Source organism: Eschscholzia californica, unplaced genomic scaffold (assembly GCF_041429995.1).
Source record: "Eschscholzia californica isolate CP2 unplaced genomic scaffold, dmEscCali1.0.p SCAF_4, whole genome shotgun sequence".
NCBI lineage: Eukaryota > Viridiplantae > Streptophyta > Magnoliopsida > Ranunculales > Papaveraceae > Eschscholzia > Eschscholzia californica.
Window position 1 is genome coordinate 5,600,655 of NW_028238461.1, and position 17,127 is coordinate 5,617,781.

Genomic DNA, 17,127 nt, shown 5'->3' on the forward strand with positions numbered 1-17,127 from the left:
ACGATCCTTACTTGTTAAATTGTGTTAAATAACTTGTCAAAGAAAACAAATATGTAATTGAAATAATAATGAATTTCGAATTGTTGGATCAGAAGAAATTAGTGCAATAAACTATTAGAACGTTAATGGCACCACTTAATCTACCTATACTTTTTTATGATTTTGTGCGCGTCACATTAGAAGTTTAACAAGTAAAATGTGAAAAATAATGTCTAGCCTCTAAATTGTCTAAGGCTCACTTGATCATAAAATAGATGATGTCGATTTAATTTGACAATATCAAAAATTTGAATTTGTATTTGTATTTGATAATAAAAACTAATACTAAATTATAAGGTCAGACAACTTTCGTGTAAGAGAAAATCTGAATAAGATTTGAAGACCCCCCACTAGTGGGAAGGTCCATTAAAAAGAGTGAAATAAGAAAGGAGTACTGATGGGGATTTTGGTGGAATTCCCTAATCAAAGGGCGATTTGGGAAACTGCTTCCCAAATTTTTGATACCGTGAAATTTTTTTTTTTTTTTGTTGAAAGGATACAGTGAAATTATTCTATTCAAATTTAAGATTCTTTTTACCGTAAAATTAGGCTTTTAGAACTAACACCATATCTTCTGTCATCAAGAGAAGAGATATAAAATTGAGTGATTTTGATGAAATCATCAAGTTATTTGAGATTTTAATTAAATGATATTAATATTTTGGGTATGATGAAACTAAAATATGAGGGCATACGTATCCGTATCTATTTCGAAGTCGTTATTACACGTAATGTCCCATTTCCTGTAATCATATCTTAGGTTTGAAAAAGAAAATTTGAGATCTTTTTTTTTTTAATTTGCAAACCGAATTGTGAAATCTGCAAACTGATTTTGCATTGTGAAACTTGTGCTTGCGAAATTTGAAAATTGCGTTTGCGGAATCTGTAAATTGTGTTTGCGTTCTGCAAATCGAGTATGCATTGTACAAGTCGAATTTGTAAGATCTACAAGCCGAATTTGCATTGTGCAAACCGAATTTGTAATATTTGCAAGCCGAGTTTGCATTATACAAACTGAATCACATTCTACAAAATGAATTTGCAAGTCAACAGTTGGTAGCCCAAGTGGTTTCAAGGTGCTGACATAAACTCCAGAAAGCCCTGGAGGTCTCAGGTTCGAATCCCAGAGAAGGTGGAATCTTTGGTTATTTGAATTGGGATTATTAGGGTGTAAATAATGTTGTTGGCCTTTAGGGCATGTTCTAGTTGGGCTATAGGCCCGGTCCTGTTAGTGTTTGAGTGGGCGGTTATCGAGCTTATCACATCTATAATGTATCAAGTGCCAAATGAATTTGCAAGATCAGCAGGTGAGTTTTTGGAATATATGCAAATTGAGTTCGTAATATACAAAATTGAGGATTAACATGCTAGGCTAATAAATTATTGGGGGCTATTTGGAAAGTCACCATTTTCCCAGTCAATTATCGTTTGTTTGTTTTTTTCCCGCTACTCCCAACCAAAAAAACAACATCCACACAGTTGTGCGTAGCCAAACAAGACCACTCTCCACCGGTCTCTCTCTCTCTATTCCTTTCTCTCTCTACTGAAATCCCTACTGAGGTATTTAACTTCAAATTTTAATTTTAATTTCTTTCTTGTTCTTCATTAATGGCTTCTTTGACTTCTCTCTATATTTCTACTACTCCAAATTTCCTATGCCTGCTTCCACTTTCTTTCTCGTCTTCTTCACTAATTACCCTAAAAAACCCAATTAGAAGAAAAAGAAGTCGTAATTCTCTTACTTACGCTTCTTCTTCTTCTTCTTCTTCTTCTCTCTCTTCATCTTCAAAACCTGATCATTCTCCTCCTACTCCAACCAAGAAAAATACTAGTAACTCATTTGTTGAATCCACTGTTGTTTCATCTCCCAACCTCAATTACGCCCTTCCAAATCCTAATGGTAATTCTGGTAATCATCCCCTACGTCAGTTCGCTCGATCCACTGAAGCCAACATCGAGAAGGTAACTTCTATTCCATCTCCTTAACAAGTTTCTTCCCTTTTATTTTATATGTTTCAAAATTCCCCAGTAGTTAAGTTTAGATTTATTTTTATTTTTTGCGAGAATAGTCCCACACGGGGAGAAGAGTGATCTAGTAACCAATAATATAATATCAGGTCTTTTCCACTCATTGTGAATAGGTTTTGAGTTAGAGATGGTCACAAACTTAACATGGTATCTAGATGAGGTCCGCACGTGAGGAGGCGTGTGAGAATAGTCCCACATAGGAGAAGGGTAATCTAGTAACCAAAAATATAATGTCTAGATACAGCAATCACTGATCATCCCTTGATAGTCCCATTTTCAACCGAACTCTTCAAAGAAGACAAACTCAATACTCCATTAAGACAGTTTGAAAGCACGTGAGAAACAACATACTTATAAACTCTGGAGTCTTGTACAATAATGTAAAAGCCTCAATCTTAATAGAATGTCAAGTTCCTCATCGACCAACCTGTGGTACTGAACCGTGTGTTAGGAATGTAAAGATACTTTGTTTGAAGTTTGAGGTGGCATCAACAAGCTTGTGGTGGCATTAACAAGCTTGAGGTGGCATCAACCAAGCTCTTGGTGTCAACTACCATGTGAGGTGTCAAGCAACATGAACAAACTATTCTAAATGAGACATCTCACCTTGGTGATAAGTCTCTTATCTTTTGAGGTGGCAATTTATCAAGTAGACACCATGAGTTGGTGAGACACCTCATTTGTTGAGGTGTCCACACCATATTTCTCCTCCAACACTATAAAAGGAGATGGAGAACTTCAATTTGAAATCATCCCATTCTCATCCCATCCATTCCATCTCATAAGTAAGCCAAGTGAAGAGAAAGCGAGTTAGTATTAGAAAGAGAGTTTAGTTTCTTCTAAATACTTGTCTTTCCTTTGGTAAAGAGAGAATTGATAGTATATCTCCTAGAATAAGAGAGAGGTTGTTCATAATTGTTATCTCCTTATTTAGAGAGAAGAAGTTGTAAGTAATTCATCTCTAAGTGTAAATCTATCTACAAAGTTGTTCATCTTCGTGTTATTCGATATTCGACTTTAGTTGCAATTGAGTGTCTAAGACTCACAACCTTTCTAACAGTGGTATCAGAGCCCAGGTTCTTGTCGGTTTGGTTAGTGGAAGAAGACACCAAAATAATGGCGGCAAAGTACGATATAGAAAAATTCAATGGGAATAATTTCTCATTATGGAAAATGAAGATGAAGGCAATTTTGAGAAAAGATAATTGTCTGGCGGCAATTGAAGATAGGCGGGTTGATATGCTTGATGACGCTAAGTGGAACGAGATAGATGGCAATGCTATTGCTAATCTACACCTAGCACTAGCCGATGGAGTATTATCAAGTGTAGCTGAGAAGACGTCAGCAAAAGAAATATGGGATACTTTAACAAAGTTGTACGAGACCAAATCACTACACAACAAAATCTTCTTGAAGAGACGACTCTACACTCTTAGAATGATGGAGTCAACAACGGTAACAAACCACATCAACACCCTTAATACTCTATTCTCTCAACTTACATCAATAGGGCATAACATGGACACGGTTGAACGTGGGGAAATTCTACTTCAAAGTCTACCGGATTCATATGATCAACTCATCATCAATATTACCACCAATATAGAAGTTCTGTCCTTTGATGATATTGCTGCTGCAGTTCTTGAAGAAGAAAATCGACGCAAAAACAAAGAAGATAGACAAGAAAGCTCACAACATGCTGAAGCTTTGACGATGATGAGAGGGCGATCAATGGAACGTGGCTCAAGTGGGAGTCAAAAGCAGAGTAGATCAAAATCAAGGAGTAAGAAGAATGTGAAGTGTCACTATTGTGGAAAGAAAGGGCATTACAAAAGGGAGTGTTGGAATCTCAAGAAGAAAGAAGGAAAAAGTTCTGAGCTGTCAAACGCTCAGGGTTGTGTAGCAGGTACCTCGGATGAAGGCGAAATTTTATACAGCGAGGCAACAACAGTTCATGAAGGCAGAAGAAATTTTGCTGAAATTTGGCTAATGGATTCAGGAGCCACATGGCATATGACCCCTCGGAGAGAATGGTTCCATCAATATGAACCCACCTCTGGAGGATCTGTGTACATGGGAGATGATCATGTTGTGGAGATTGCTGGTATTGGGAGCATCAAACTGAAGATGTATGATGGTACCGTTCGCACTATCCAGGAGGTACGACATGTTAAAGGTTTGAAGAAAAATCTATTGTCTGTAGGACAATTAGATAGTCTCGGATGTAAAACCCATATTGAAGGTGGGAAAATGAAGGTGATCAAAGGCGCACTTGTGATCATGAAAGCGGAAAAGATAGCTGCAAATATGTACATGCTTCAAGGAGAAACACAACAAGAGGGAGAAGTTTCAGTTGCATCAACAAGTTCGATAGAAGAGTCAACAAATCTTTGGCACCAAAAACTCGGTCACATATCAGAACAAGGTATGAAGATTCTCGTCGAACAAAACCTTCTTCCAGGGCTCAAAAATGTTTCTTTACCATTTTGTGAGCATTGTGTTACTAGTAAGCAGCACAGGTTAAAGTTCAGTAGTTCAAATGCTAGAAGCAAGACTATTTTAGAACTTGTTCACTCTGATGTGTGGCAATCACCGGTTATATCCCTAGGAGGTGCAAGATACTTTGTATCTTTTATTGATGATTACTCTAGGAGATGTTGGGTGTTTCCAATCAAGAGGAAGGCAGATGTATTTCCAGTTTTCAAAAATTTCAAAGCGCAAATAGAGCTTGAATCTGAGAAGAAGATCAAGTGTTTAAGGTCAGACAATGGAGGAGAATATACTGGTATTGAGTTTGATACCTTTTGTCAAGAAGAAGGCATTAAAAGGCAGTTCACAGTGGCGTACACTCCACAACAAAATGGAGTAGCAGAGCGGATGAACAGAACCTTGTTAGAAAGAACAAGAGCAATGTTGAGAGCTGCAGGAATGGACAAATCGTTTTGGGCGGAAGCAGTCAAGACCGCGTGCTATGTGATCAATCGGTCTCCATCAACCGCAATTGATCTGAAGACGCCAATGCAAATGTGGACAGGTAAACCAGCTGATTATTCTCGCTTACATATGTTTGGAAGTCCAGTGTACGTGATGTACAACGCCCAAGAAACATCAAAGCTAGATTCGAAATCTAGAAGATGTATTTTCTTAGGGTATGCTGATGGTGTGAAGGGGTACCGCCTGTGGGATCCCACTGCCCACAAGGTAATAATCAGCAGGGACGTGATATTTACAGAAGACAAAGTACATACAAATGATAGCACTTCGAAGGAGAAACCAGAGACTAGTACAGTTCATGTTAGAAATGAACAAGAAGATCAAAATTCTTCTGAAGCGGAACTAGAGCACGAAGATCAAGAAGAAGCTGAGACTGAAACTCCACTAATTCGACAGTCAACTCGGGAGCGGAGAGAACCAGCTTGGCACTCAGATTATTTTATGGAAGGGAATATTGCATACTGTCTGCTAATGGAAGATGGAGAACCTTCAACTTATCATGAGGCTATAAAAGGTCAAGAAGCTTCTCTATGGTTGGCGGCAATGCAAGAAGAAATAGAAGCTCTCCATAAAAATAATACATGGGATCTTGTTCATCTACCACACGGAAGGAAAGCTATCGGAAACAAATGGGTCTTCAAGATCAAACGGGATAGCAATGACCAAGTGGAGCGGTATCGTGCTAGACTAGTAGTGAAAGGGTTCGCTCAGAAAGAAGGTATTGACTTCAACGAAATATTCTCACCTGTTGTACGACTTACAACAGTTCGGGTAGTCCTGGCGATGTGTGCTACATATGATTTGTACTTGGAGCAGTTAGATGTGAAAACTGCATTTCTTCATGGAGAACTTGAAGAAGAAATTTATATGCTCCAACCAGAAGGTTTTGAAGAAAAAGAGAACTTGGTTTGCAGGTTGAACAAATCTCTATACGGTCTCAAACAGGCGCCGAGATGTTGGTATAAGAGATTTGATTCCTTCATTACGAGCCTAGGATACAACAGACTTAATGCAGATCCTTGTACTTACAACAAGAGATTTGGTGATGGTGATTTTATAATTTTGCTGTTGTATGTAGACGACATGTTGGTTGCGGGCCCCAGCAAAGATCGTATTGAAAATTTGAAGGCTCAAATGGCTAGGGAATTTGAAATGAAGGACTTGGGACCAGCAAACAAGATTCTAGGGATGCAAATTCACCGAGACAGAAGTAATAGGAAGATTTGGCTTTCTCAAGAAAACTACTTGAAGAAAATCTTGCGACGCTTCAATATGCAAGATAGTAAGTCAATCTCTACCCCTCTTCCTATTAATTTCAAGTTATCTTCAAGTATGTGTCCTAGCAGTGAAGCAGAGAAGATGGAGATGTCTCGAGTACCGTATGCATCAGCAGTGGGTAGCCTAATGTTTGCCATGGTATGTACAAGACCAGACATTGCACAAGCAGTGGGAGCGGTTAGTCGGTACATGGCAAATCCTGGTAGAGAGCATTGGAATACGGTGAAGAGGATCCTGAGATATCTCAAGGGTACCTCAAATGCTGCATTATGTTATGGAGGACCAGACTTTCTTGTTAGAGGCTATGTTGATTCGGATTATGCAGGTGATCTTGATAAAAGCAAATCCACCACAGGGTATGTGTTTACTCTTGCTAGAGGAGCAGTAAGTTGGGTTTCGAAACTGCAGTCTATCGTAGCCACTTCTACGACGGAAGCAGAATACGTGGCAGCTACACAATCTAGCAAAGAGGCAATCTGGTTGCAAATGTTATTGGAGGAGCTTGGACACAAACAAGAGAAGGTAACTCTGTTTTGTGATAGTCAGAGCGCTTTGCACTTGGCAAAGAATCCAGCATTTCACTCGAGGACGAAACACATACGAGTTCAATATCACTTTGTTCGTGAGAAGGTGGAAGAAGGAAGCATTAGTATGGAGAAAATTCATACAAAAGAGAACCTAGCAGACATATTAACAAAGCCAGTAGACAGTAACAAGTTTATATGGTGTCGATCCTCCATCGGCCTAGCAGAAAACGTGAGCAGCATAAGAGCAAAGTAGATAGGATGGAGAAGTTACAAACAAAAGTAACTTTAAGTGGGAGAATGTTAGGAATGTAAAGATACTTTGTTTGAAGTTTGAGGTGGCATCAACAAGCTTGTGGTGGCATTAACAAGCTTGAGGTGGCATCAACCAAGCTCTTGGTGTCAACTACCATGTGAGGTGTCAAGCAACATGAACAAACTATTCTAAATGAGACATCTCACCTTGGTGATAAGTCTCTTATCTTTTGAGGTGGCAATTTATCAAGTAGACACCATGAGTTGGTGAGACACCTCATTTGTTGAGGTGTCCACACCATATTTCTCCTCCAACACTATAAAAGGAGATGGAGAACTTCAATTTGAAATCATCCCATTCTCATCCCATCCATTCCATCTCATAAGTAAGCCAAGTGAAGAGAAAGCGAGTTAGTATTAGAAAGAGAGTTTAGTTTCTTCTAAATACTTGTCTTTCCTTTGGTAAAGAGAGAATTGATAGTATATCTCCTAGAATAAGAGAGAGGTTGTTCATAATTGTTATCTCCTTATTTAGAGAGAAGAAGTTGTAAGTAATTCATCTCTAAGTGTAAATCTATCTACAAAGTTGTTCATCTTCGTGTTATTCGATATTCGACTTTAGTTGCAATTGAGTGTCTAAGACTCACAACCTTTCTAACACCGTGTAAATCTTGTCTCAATTACCATTACACCGTTATCCCTGTACCAGTGGATGCAGCTTTTGGCTCGTCAGTGAGCTTCACCCGAGTTGTATTTTAGGCCAGGGGCATATGACATGAGCATTGAGCAAGGAGCATCATTCACTGGCTTATATAATGCCTAAGCAGCCTTGACTCTTGGTTTATCTCCTTAGTGAGGAAGGCTTTTCAGATCGCGAGTCCATGTTATCTTGCCCTACCGCACAAGAGTGAGAAGGTACTCAGGGTGGGTCCCCAAAGGGTCGGTACGTACCAGTTTGCTTGCCTCAGCAAGGTCTGCAGCACCTACCTTAAGAAACCATTGAAGCACCTTCTCATATTGTCATTGCTTTATAATTTAAACCATTGGTTTGATACAATTATTAGTTGGCTTTAGGATTATGAGTCTCTCATGGAGTTGCGATTGTACTAGGTACGATAAGCATCATAGGTCTGGTTTCTCAGTATAGGGTGACACCCTGTTTGTGGATTCATATTCTTATAAATTTTTACTCATTTACGTAGCAATTCTTTATTTTTCATGTGACGTGTTTTATATTTTTTTGAGAAAGAATTTTGGAGCAAGGCTTGTGTGTTCTAGCAGTAACAAGATGTTCGTTTGCCTTCTCTTGTGCAGATTATTTTTGACTTCCGGTTCTTAGCGCTCTTTGCAATTGGAGGTTCATTGGCCGGATCATTGTTATGCTTCCTAAATGTATTTTCTCCTTATAAACTTAAATTTACTTACCGAAAGTTGATCTCTTAGATTTTGAAATAAAAGTATTTTGCAATACTCAATGTGAAACCAACCAATTTCTCAAGAAGGTCTGGGATTGAGCTTCGGTATATTAATAAACTTTAGATGTTTAAATATGAGTTAATTAGTAAGCAACTTTTGATATATATTACACAGCGCCAATCATGATACCCTAGGGATTGCTTTTGAATGATAATCGCCCTGTAATTTGAGGCTATCGGTCTTCATCTTTTATGATTATATTGAAACAAACAATATGTGCAGCTTTTACAGGTCATTTACCCAAAACTCTGTTGCTTGCCCTACTTTGTTGTAGCTTATTTGTCTACTATTTATTTTGGAATTTGGCATAGTATCTTCTTAAATTGTTGGATTGGAGGTTTGAACCACCCATTTGCTTGTGTTGTTCAGGGTTGTGTATACATATTTGATGCATACAAGGTTTACATGAGTTGCTGTATGAAAGGGGTTCACACAGGACAGATGGTTCTAAGATTAGTTGAAGCAATTGGTAAGATTCTTCCTATTCAATTATACAGGTGACTTGTTTTACGTAACACTGGAACGGGTATTTATTTCGTCGTCGAATGCAGTAGGGGGTCAGTCAACACAATGAGGGGGAAAAGGCAGAAACATAGACATGCCCGTACACTATTTCTGTCATAATCTTTTAGTTTGAAATTGACATAATGTCTGACATCATAAGCAAGTGAAAAGCCTCACTTCTTGAGTACGTATTCAATTAGACGGCATTACAAGGATAATGATATTTCGACTTTGAGCCATGAAAGTTTGAGTCGTCATAGTTACTCTATTACAAATAAAATGCTGTTTAATTTCTTGTCTTGGTGCAGATGTTTATCTTGCAGGAACAGTCATGTTTATATTTGCAATGGGCTTATATGGACTATTTATTAGTAATGTTTCTAATGATGAACCTACAAATGACGATCGTGCTTTCAAGGGATCTTCTTTGTTTGGCATGTTTGCTCTAAAGGTCTTTATCTTAACTTTACATTTTTTTTTATCAACCATTGTTAAATTATACCAATGGCATTAAGGTTGTGTTTCGGGTTCTTATATTTGTTATTGACATCGTTTATGCAGTCGAGACCTTCGTGGATGAACATAAGTTCACTGGACGAGTTGAAGACAAAAGTAGGGCATGTTATAGTGATGATACTTCTAGTTAAGATGTTTGAGAGAAGCAAAATGGTTACAATAGCTACAGGTTTAGATTTACTTAGCTACTCAGTTTGTATTTTCTTGTCAGCTGCTTCCTTGTATATTCTTCATAATCTGCACAAGTCAGATTAATCATCTTTTCAAAACTCTTACTAGGCTGATGAATTCATTTCTAATGTTGTAATATACTCATTTTTCTATAGTAAAAAAAATTATTTTATTGTACACGAGAAAATAAGATTGGGAGTTGGGATCTAAATTTTTGTTGAACTACTTCGTGTTTCCTCGAGGATTCAGAATGCAAATTGGTATGATAATGATTAGACATAGATTTTGATAACATTGATTTTAGAATGTTTTGTTGCCCTAGACAAGAATCATTTTTCAACACCATTTGGTATTGCAAAGTGTTGCCAATTGTGACTCCAAAAAGGGTTGAACAGAACCAAAAAACCATGCTTGAAGTACCAAAAAGAGTGAAGTACTTTAACATCGCCTTAAGTAGCCCCAAGACCAATAACGAAAAGTGATTAAAAATGTCGCCTATATTCACCGATAAAGCACCAGCAACGGTAACCCAGAAGCATTGCCACAAGCTGCGCCATAAGTACCAAAAGCCTCGCCAAATATGACTTCAAAAGCATCAAGTATTCCTTTGGTACTTACAAAATGTTTGCAGCATAGTGATACTGCTATTGTACTAGGGGATCTACCTCTATGTAGCTAGCAATAAGATAGGCAGTCCATTTTTTTCATCTGTTCATTGAACATCTCAAATATATGATAATGGAGAAAGAAATATGCGAGAAAGTCCGAGGCTCAACAATCAAAAGATAGTCCAAGATAGTTGAAGGTGTACACAAGATGGTGCTTCATGTATTTAGGATATCAATCTCGAACTTTCGCGATCCGTCATATTTCTTTCTCGGTTATCATATATCTAATAGAGGTAGTTACTTGGTATAGATTTTCAGATCAATACTCGGAACCAGATCAGGCATATGATTCCAGCAGAATATACTTTTCCATTATCTAATTTGAATGTTCACGACTGTGTTTGAACAAATATTTGCCCACATTTTTTTTCCCACATTCATGTAGGCTCTCACATTGATCAGACCTACTACACAGAAACCCAAGATACCGTATGAATAATAGCAAAAGTTCACAGTATACGGAACGAAACTCACAGTTCTCGTCCCATCAGATTCAGCAAGTAAAAAAATCGGACATTTAGGCGAAGTAAAATAAATTTATAGAACGTGAACCAGTAAATCATAACTAATGTGATAAACAAACTTGTACTCGGCCATTCGAAAACTACATTGAACAAAATGGAACAGCTTCATGTAAAAGAGTAAAGAACTACTATGAATACTTTCAGATGCAAAACTTTTACCTGCTAAACAGGTGAAATTCTTTCTGGTTACCACTTCATCTTACCACCACTTATATTTGCTTTTACTTAACTTAGTCAACTTCCATATCAGAAATAGCTTCACTTAAAATTTTCTGAAGTTCCTTTACTCTATGTCGCGTAAGTGCAATACAATCCTGCAATCATTCAATAACAAGACCTGTTAAAAACAAGCTGATGTTTATCTATATATCTTTTCATTTCTTTTCTTATTTATCTTATGAAATATAAGGTTTTACCAAGGCTCATGAGACATCAACAGCTAACTAAAAACCTAATGTAAGAAGCCGAAGGAGCTGTATTATAGGCGAGAAGACAGGGTTGGTAACTGAGTACACACATGAGTAGTTTCAAGAATTACTCCAAGACTCAACCGACCCCCCTTCAAACAACCGATATTTGCCTGTGTGTAACTTATATCCTCCCCAGAAACTGCCACTTTCTGATGTAGAGAAAATAATTCTTTTAATTTTGTGGTTCTGAATTTCTCAAGTGATGTTTATTTATCAGTTTCTTACTTAGGTTATGATTAAAATTTACATGCTCTTATAAGTTTCTAATAGTTGTCAGGGGTTACTTATAACTTATAAGTGGTCATGAGTCATAACTTGTATTTTATTTCTAGAAAGAGTCCCGAGGTTAGTAAGTGTTTCTAGTGACATGTTCTATGAACTTCAGTAGACCTTGGAATCCTTTCGATGGAGTTACCTATATATAAGGTTATTAAGGTGATCCTAGCAGAAAAATCAATTACTTTGAATTTTAAAAATTCTGATTTGCTTATTGATTTTGATAAAGAGTCCATATTTTACTGAATAACTATAGTCTGAGGACGTTATTGTCGTCAATAGTGAATCCATAGAAGCTCCTGCTACACGAGTTTAAATCATATCCGTATCGATGTCTTTAACGAAAGAAATCCAATTTGATATATAAAACACCACTATTGGTCAGAAACATTTCAAGCATGTTGAATTACGATATGAGGGTGTTCGAACGTCCTCGACCATTTAGTCAGTGAATCTATCAATTTTTTGTTCCAGTTAACTAAACGAAATACTACGATTAGAATGCTATCAAGTTTTTAGGCGAGAAAGAAAAACTAACCTGAACTACTGATGTGTATGCAAGAAGTGATCCTCCGGGCTTGTATAGAGAGATAAGCCGACTAGATGAATCAAGAACTACTGTCACAAGAGTTTCCATGATGGACTCTTCCTCTGCAGTAGGGTCAGCCAAGATATACTTCTTGTGGAGAATGCATGTCAACGAGAAAGGAATGCAGCTCAAAGTTAGCTTTCTCCTTTCTTTATTGAGTGGTTCACTTGTCGACTTGCCTTCCCTGCTTTCACCCGACAAAGCAATCACTCTTCCCTCGTCATTGACAGACACAACTGGTATGCACACTGCAAATTAAAACAAAAATAATATGACATATGTTATTGGAGAAATGGGTGTTCCACTGCTTATAAATTGGAACTTAGAAGCCATGAGTATCATAAATCATCAGAGCACTCCTTCCTCTTTTAATACCACTTTTTTTTCTTGGGATCTATAAAAAAATCTCCACAAATTATTCATGAAACTGAGGATTCACTGGGAAATAGCTTGTCTGACTTCGCTAGGAAATTTGTTTTTTAAAAAAAAAAAGTGTTTAATTAAAAGCAGCAAAAGGGAAACTGTTGATTGACTAGAATAAGACTGGCAATAAATCACTGAATATGTAGGATGACAAACTAAACAGGAAGGATGCAAACAGAAGACTCTGTGAAGTGTGATGCCTAACTACAAAAGCAGTCAAATAGAATAGTTCCATGGGCCATACTTAACCAACTTGACACTTCATATTTATTAGTCAATGTCACATAATCTGTTCGCAAAATTTTAAATAATACTTCTACGCTTCAAAGTTGTGATGAGAAATACGTCTTACAATTAGAGAAAGCAGCAACTGCTGAAAGTAATGCAGCATCAAAAAGCGAACCATCTGCATCCAAACAGTATATATCCTGCAAGATGTGAAGAAAAAATTATTTTGTCGTCAAGACTTCAACCATAAACAAGATATGTATATAAGCATATACTATCTGCAACTACCCAGACTGGTTTTGGACATAGTGGCGACCAGGAGATGATAGCCTTTTCGTAGAAATGAAATGTAAATAAGAACTGATGGGGGGTAAATAGTTCAGGGCTAAGAATAAGCTATAAAAACTGATTTCATAATTTACCAAGTTCTTTTACGCACTAATTATCTGTCTCTAGATTTATCTGTTCCTAGTTTATTGTTTATTTTCGCATAGATAAAGGCATCATAGGGTTCACCAAAGTGGGTCTCCGCATGGTTAATTCTTTACTCTTCTATCTTGTCATTTTGCCATATCAACATTCTAAGAGGCCAACATGTTATGCTGAGGAAAGATGGGATTAAATTTAGTTATAAGTCTTGCCAATGTGGCATTCGATTTTGTTATTGGGGCATGCATCATTGGTGATTGTATAATATGGAAGCATAAGTAACCATTTGTGCTGTCTAAACTCTACAAGAGTAACATTTCCCTTATTGTGCATCCTCTCTTCTCCTAGTGGGCGTTGCTACCACTATAGTTTATTAACATATACAGGGTTTCCGGGAATTTTCAAGTCAGATGTCATTACCAAGTATGCTGTCCAAGCTGCCTTTCCACTGATCAAGGATAGTTCCTTCAAATTAATCATCCGAGAACTGCCAAGGGTAACAACTCGTTCAGAAGTTTAAAGAAAACAAAAGAATTGAAACAAATTGGCCATAATGTATACCGATCATCTAACGAAATCAGAAGCATACGACGAGGTACTACGTCTAAGCAAATAGAGATAAACCTTCTCCAAACACTCTTTTAGATAAGAGTTTAGGCTTAACAGTTCTCCATAAAAAATAACAAAAAAGTCACTATGAAACACCAAAAGATGGAGATGCATTGTGGAAGAAAAACAAAGAGTTGAAAAAATTGGCCATAATGCAAACCTATCATCTAAAGAAATCAAAAGCAATACTACGAGGTACTAAATCTAAACAAATAAAGATGTTAATATTGAACGGAAAAAAATGGTGATGTGTTGTGGAAGGAGAGCGATTATTTCTTCTAATTAACTAGTGCAAATATCAACTAACATCAGTTTGATATTAACCTAGGCAAGATAAGTGTGTAACAATTTATATGAGATTTATGCTTCTCACAGTCTCATATCCTTACCGCTCATATCCAAAAATGTTGCTAACACAAATTATTAGTTCTGACCAAACTAGGGATGATGGATAAAGCAAACCAAATAAGTTTGTACATGGAACATAACATTTTCTTGTTTCAGTAAGATGAAGCAGAAACTGTAAACTATTTCAGACATCCAAAGTGGGCATCATACAAACCTAGCTTAGACAAAATAATTACTTCATCTAGCCTCTTTTGAGCTTTTGGAGACTGTGAGACTGTAAGATAGGTCTTTATATTCATACACAATTGAAGTTGCCAATCTCTATAAATTATCCAGTTTATATGAAACTAATTGGTAGTGTTCATTAGAAAAAAGCCAAGCTTTCACCAAATAATGGATGAGGAGATAAAATTGTATTCCATAGTTTACGTTCTTTAAAACCATGAATCAGGATTGAAATAAAAGAAAAAAAGAAACCTCGCAACAACTTTTCATGAACTAATACAAGTAACTGTAGTAGCTACATATTAAGATCGGACCCTTATTGAAGTAAGGTCAGTACATTTTTTGAAGGACCCCATTAAAGCATAAGTAAATCCAAATCCGTTAATACCTCATTTTAGGATTGAGTTTGTAGTCGAAATTCAAAATAGACCATGATCATATAAAAAAAATTCAGGGTAAAAGTAGAGCTTAAACATACCTTAGAATAACGTCAGACAACTGTTTTGAGATAACGGGTGCTGCCTCAGCTGGCCGACCAGGCCTAACGAGTGGAGAACAAATTGGCGGCATATGGAATTCAATTGCTAGTTTAATAAAGTAAATAACATCCTATTAGAAATGAACCCAAAACAGATTTTCAAAAAGAACAATTAAGAGACAGAACATCAACCTAGACAGCCCTCATCAGGTGTGTCCGACGACGGTGTCATGACTTCCATCTTGATAGCAGCCAACATGGTCTATACACATAAAACATAAATTCCCAATTAGTCCATAGAAAATAAAATGTATTAGGGAATGGAAAAAATTGGTCAGTACTCCCTAGGCCGAATTTTCTTTTGGATTCAACCCCCTAGTAAGGTTTCCACACATTCAAACATATCTCCCACCTGATTTCTACGAATTTACGGAGTTTTGCATTGGGAGGTCAGGCCAAAACAAATTATTGGCATGTCTCTTTAACCAAAACCAACACAAAATTTGGTCTTGGGCTTAAATTCCTGTAGAGGAATATCATTTTATAACCCAAATTACACGATTCCAGGAGTACCCATTTCGTCAAAATGAAACAATTTATCCCAAAGGCCTCTTCTTTCAAGTTTTTTTCTTTTCTCCTTCTTTACTATTTGAGAAAGAGAGTCATGGTAAGAACTTTCTAACCTAATAGGCTAATATACTGGACAAAAGTGAACTATCTAAACATGCGTATGAAAAAACACCCAAAGATCAAGTAACTAGTCTATGTTTGTCTGCATGGAGAAGAAATAGGTTAAGAAATGTGAATGAGGAAAACACTTACAGTGTAACCAATCTTTGCTAAAGCAGAGCCATCAGCAGATGCAACAGCACCTATTGATTGAGAAAAAAGAAGAAGAATTGAAACATAAGATCATAGTGTTAGAAGTGGGAAAATCTAGAGAGAGAGAAAGAGCGAACCAAGAGAGAGAGAAGTATCTCTAGCAGTAGATAGAGGTCTGGCATCAGGGCGAATCGACTCAAGAAGATGTTTTTCGTAAAAACGAAGAGGAAAGAGTCTTCTGAATGCATCTACTTCCATTTCTCCTCCACCTAAATCTCCACTTCCTCCACCACCATCTTTCGACGACATCATCTCTCTCTCACTCACTCACTCTCTCTCTCTAGAATTAGGTATTCAGACCAGTCGCGCCCTCGCGGGAGTTATTAGAGAGTTAGGATTAGAGGTTTTTGGGTTCGGTTAGGGGTTTGGGTCAGGGAAGGGAAGTAGAAGAAAAGCGCTGCTGATAAGTGACATGGAAGCCCCATATAAATAAATGTTTCTTTCCCATAAAAATTGACACTCAAGTTTGACAACACCATCTTTCAACAAAAAAAAAAAAAAAAAAAAGTTTGACCAAAAACTACTTTTTTTTTTTTTTTTTTTTGAAATAACCAAAAACTACTTGGTCAGTTGGTTGTTGATCTGTTTTCAAAACCCAAAGACCACATATTCGATTCATGGTGGGTGAAGAATTTATAATTTATTTGATTTGCGTTAAAGGGTATAAAGCCTGAGCCCTTGAATGTAATGACTCTTGGTAATTAAGTTTACCTCGCTCTCTAATGGGTATTTGAACTTACTCCTTGGACTCACTTTTGTTGTTAAAAATGCCAAAGTCGTGTTTGCTCATGTGAGCTAGAATCATAGACTAAAATATCTTCAAACAAAACCAATTTTTGTTAATCATATGTATACAAAACCAAATAATGATGTTAGCCTGTTAGGTATTACAATTATCAAGAATTACAAGTTGGCTACACTTGGTAAAATGATCTCTTGGCGGTAAACTAAATTACCAATTACTACACCGGAACAGGCAACCACCCTTCTTAAAGAGTTTCATGTATAGCTTCACATCAATTTTCAGATGGATAATATTGCCTTTGATGATTCTATATTACGATTATAATATGATACTTTACGGTATTAAGTGCTTACTCCATCCTTACTGTGATCATGCCACATGATGTAATGCTCAGGACTCCTGGCAAGGATCCTTTATACGCAGTTGCGGGTGGGAGGGATCAGGTCAC

The 17,127-nt window shown here is 37.0% G+C and overlaps 2 protein-coding genes across 2 annotated transcripts; one reads left to right on the forward strand and one right to left on the reverse strand.

Moving 5' to 3' along the window:
* Nucleotides 1-1,505: 1,505 nt before the first annotated feature.
* LOC147541952 (uncharacterized) lies at nucleotides 1,506-9,996 on the forward strand. Its single transcript, XM_086673173.1, has 5 exons — nucleotides 1,506-2,001; nucleotides 8,433-8,510; nucleotides 8,964-9,063; nucleotides 9,407-9,549; nucleotides 9,660-9,996. The coding sequence occupies exons 1-5, from the start codon at nucleotides 1,648-1,650 to the stop codon at nucleotides 9,867-9,869; spliced, it is 885 nt and encodes a 294-aa protein (XP_086529299.1). The 5' UTR covers nucleotides 1,506-1,647; the 3' UTR covers nucleotides 9,870-9,996.
* Nucleotides 9,997-10,969: 973 nt separating this feature from the next.
* On the reverse strand, nucleotides 10,970-16,421 carry LOC147541953 (3'-5'-exoribonuclease family protein). The gene is made up of 8 exons (XM_086673174.1): nucleotides 16,012-16,421; nucleotides 15,875-15,924; nucleotides 15,245-15,314; nucleotides 15,053-15,158; nucleotides 13,813-13,879; nucleotides 13,088-13,163; nucleotides 12,262-12,560; nucleotides 10,970-11,291 (listed from the first exon to the last, which is right to left on the reverse strand). The coding sequence occupies exons 1-8, from the start codon at nucleotides 16,184-16,186 to the stop codon at nucleotides 11,208-11,210; spliced, it is 927 nt and encodes a 308-aa protein (XP_086529300.1). The 5' UTR covers nucleotides 16,187-16,421; the 3' UTR covers nucleotides 10,970-11,207.
* Nucleotides 16,422-17,127: the final 706 nt, after the last annotated feature.

Excerpts from the sequence above, each read along its gene's own strand:
- LOC147541953 (XM_086673174.1), bottom strand. The coding sequence starts at position 16,186 with ATGATGTCGTCGAAAGATGGTGGTGGAGGAAGTGGAGATTTAGGTGGA. Across the intron at positions 15,925-16,011 it reads AGATACTTCTCTCTCTCTTG|GTGCTGTTGCATCTGCTGAT; the intron begins GTTCGCTCTTTC and ends CTCAATCAATAG. Across the intron at positions 13,164-13,812 it reads CAGCTTGGACAGCATACTTG|GATATATACTGTTTGGATGC; the intron begins GTAATGACATCT and ends CACATCTTGCAG.
- LOC147541952 (XM_086673173.1), top strand. The coding sequence starts at position 1,648 with ATGGCTTCTTTGACTTCTCTCTATATTTCTACTACTCCAAATTTCCTA. Across the intron at positions 8,511-8,963 it reads CATTGTTATGCTTCCTAAAT|GGTTGTGTATACATATTTGA; the intron begins GTATTTTCTCCT and ends TGTGTTGTTCAG. Across the intron at positions 9,550-9,659 it reads TTGGCATGTTTGCTCTAAAG|TCGAGACCTTCGTGGATGAA; the intron begins GTCTTTATCTTA and ends TCGTTTATGCAG.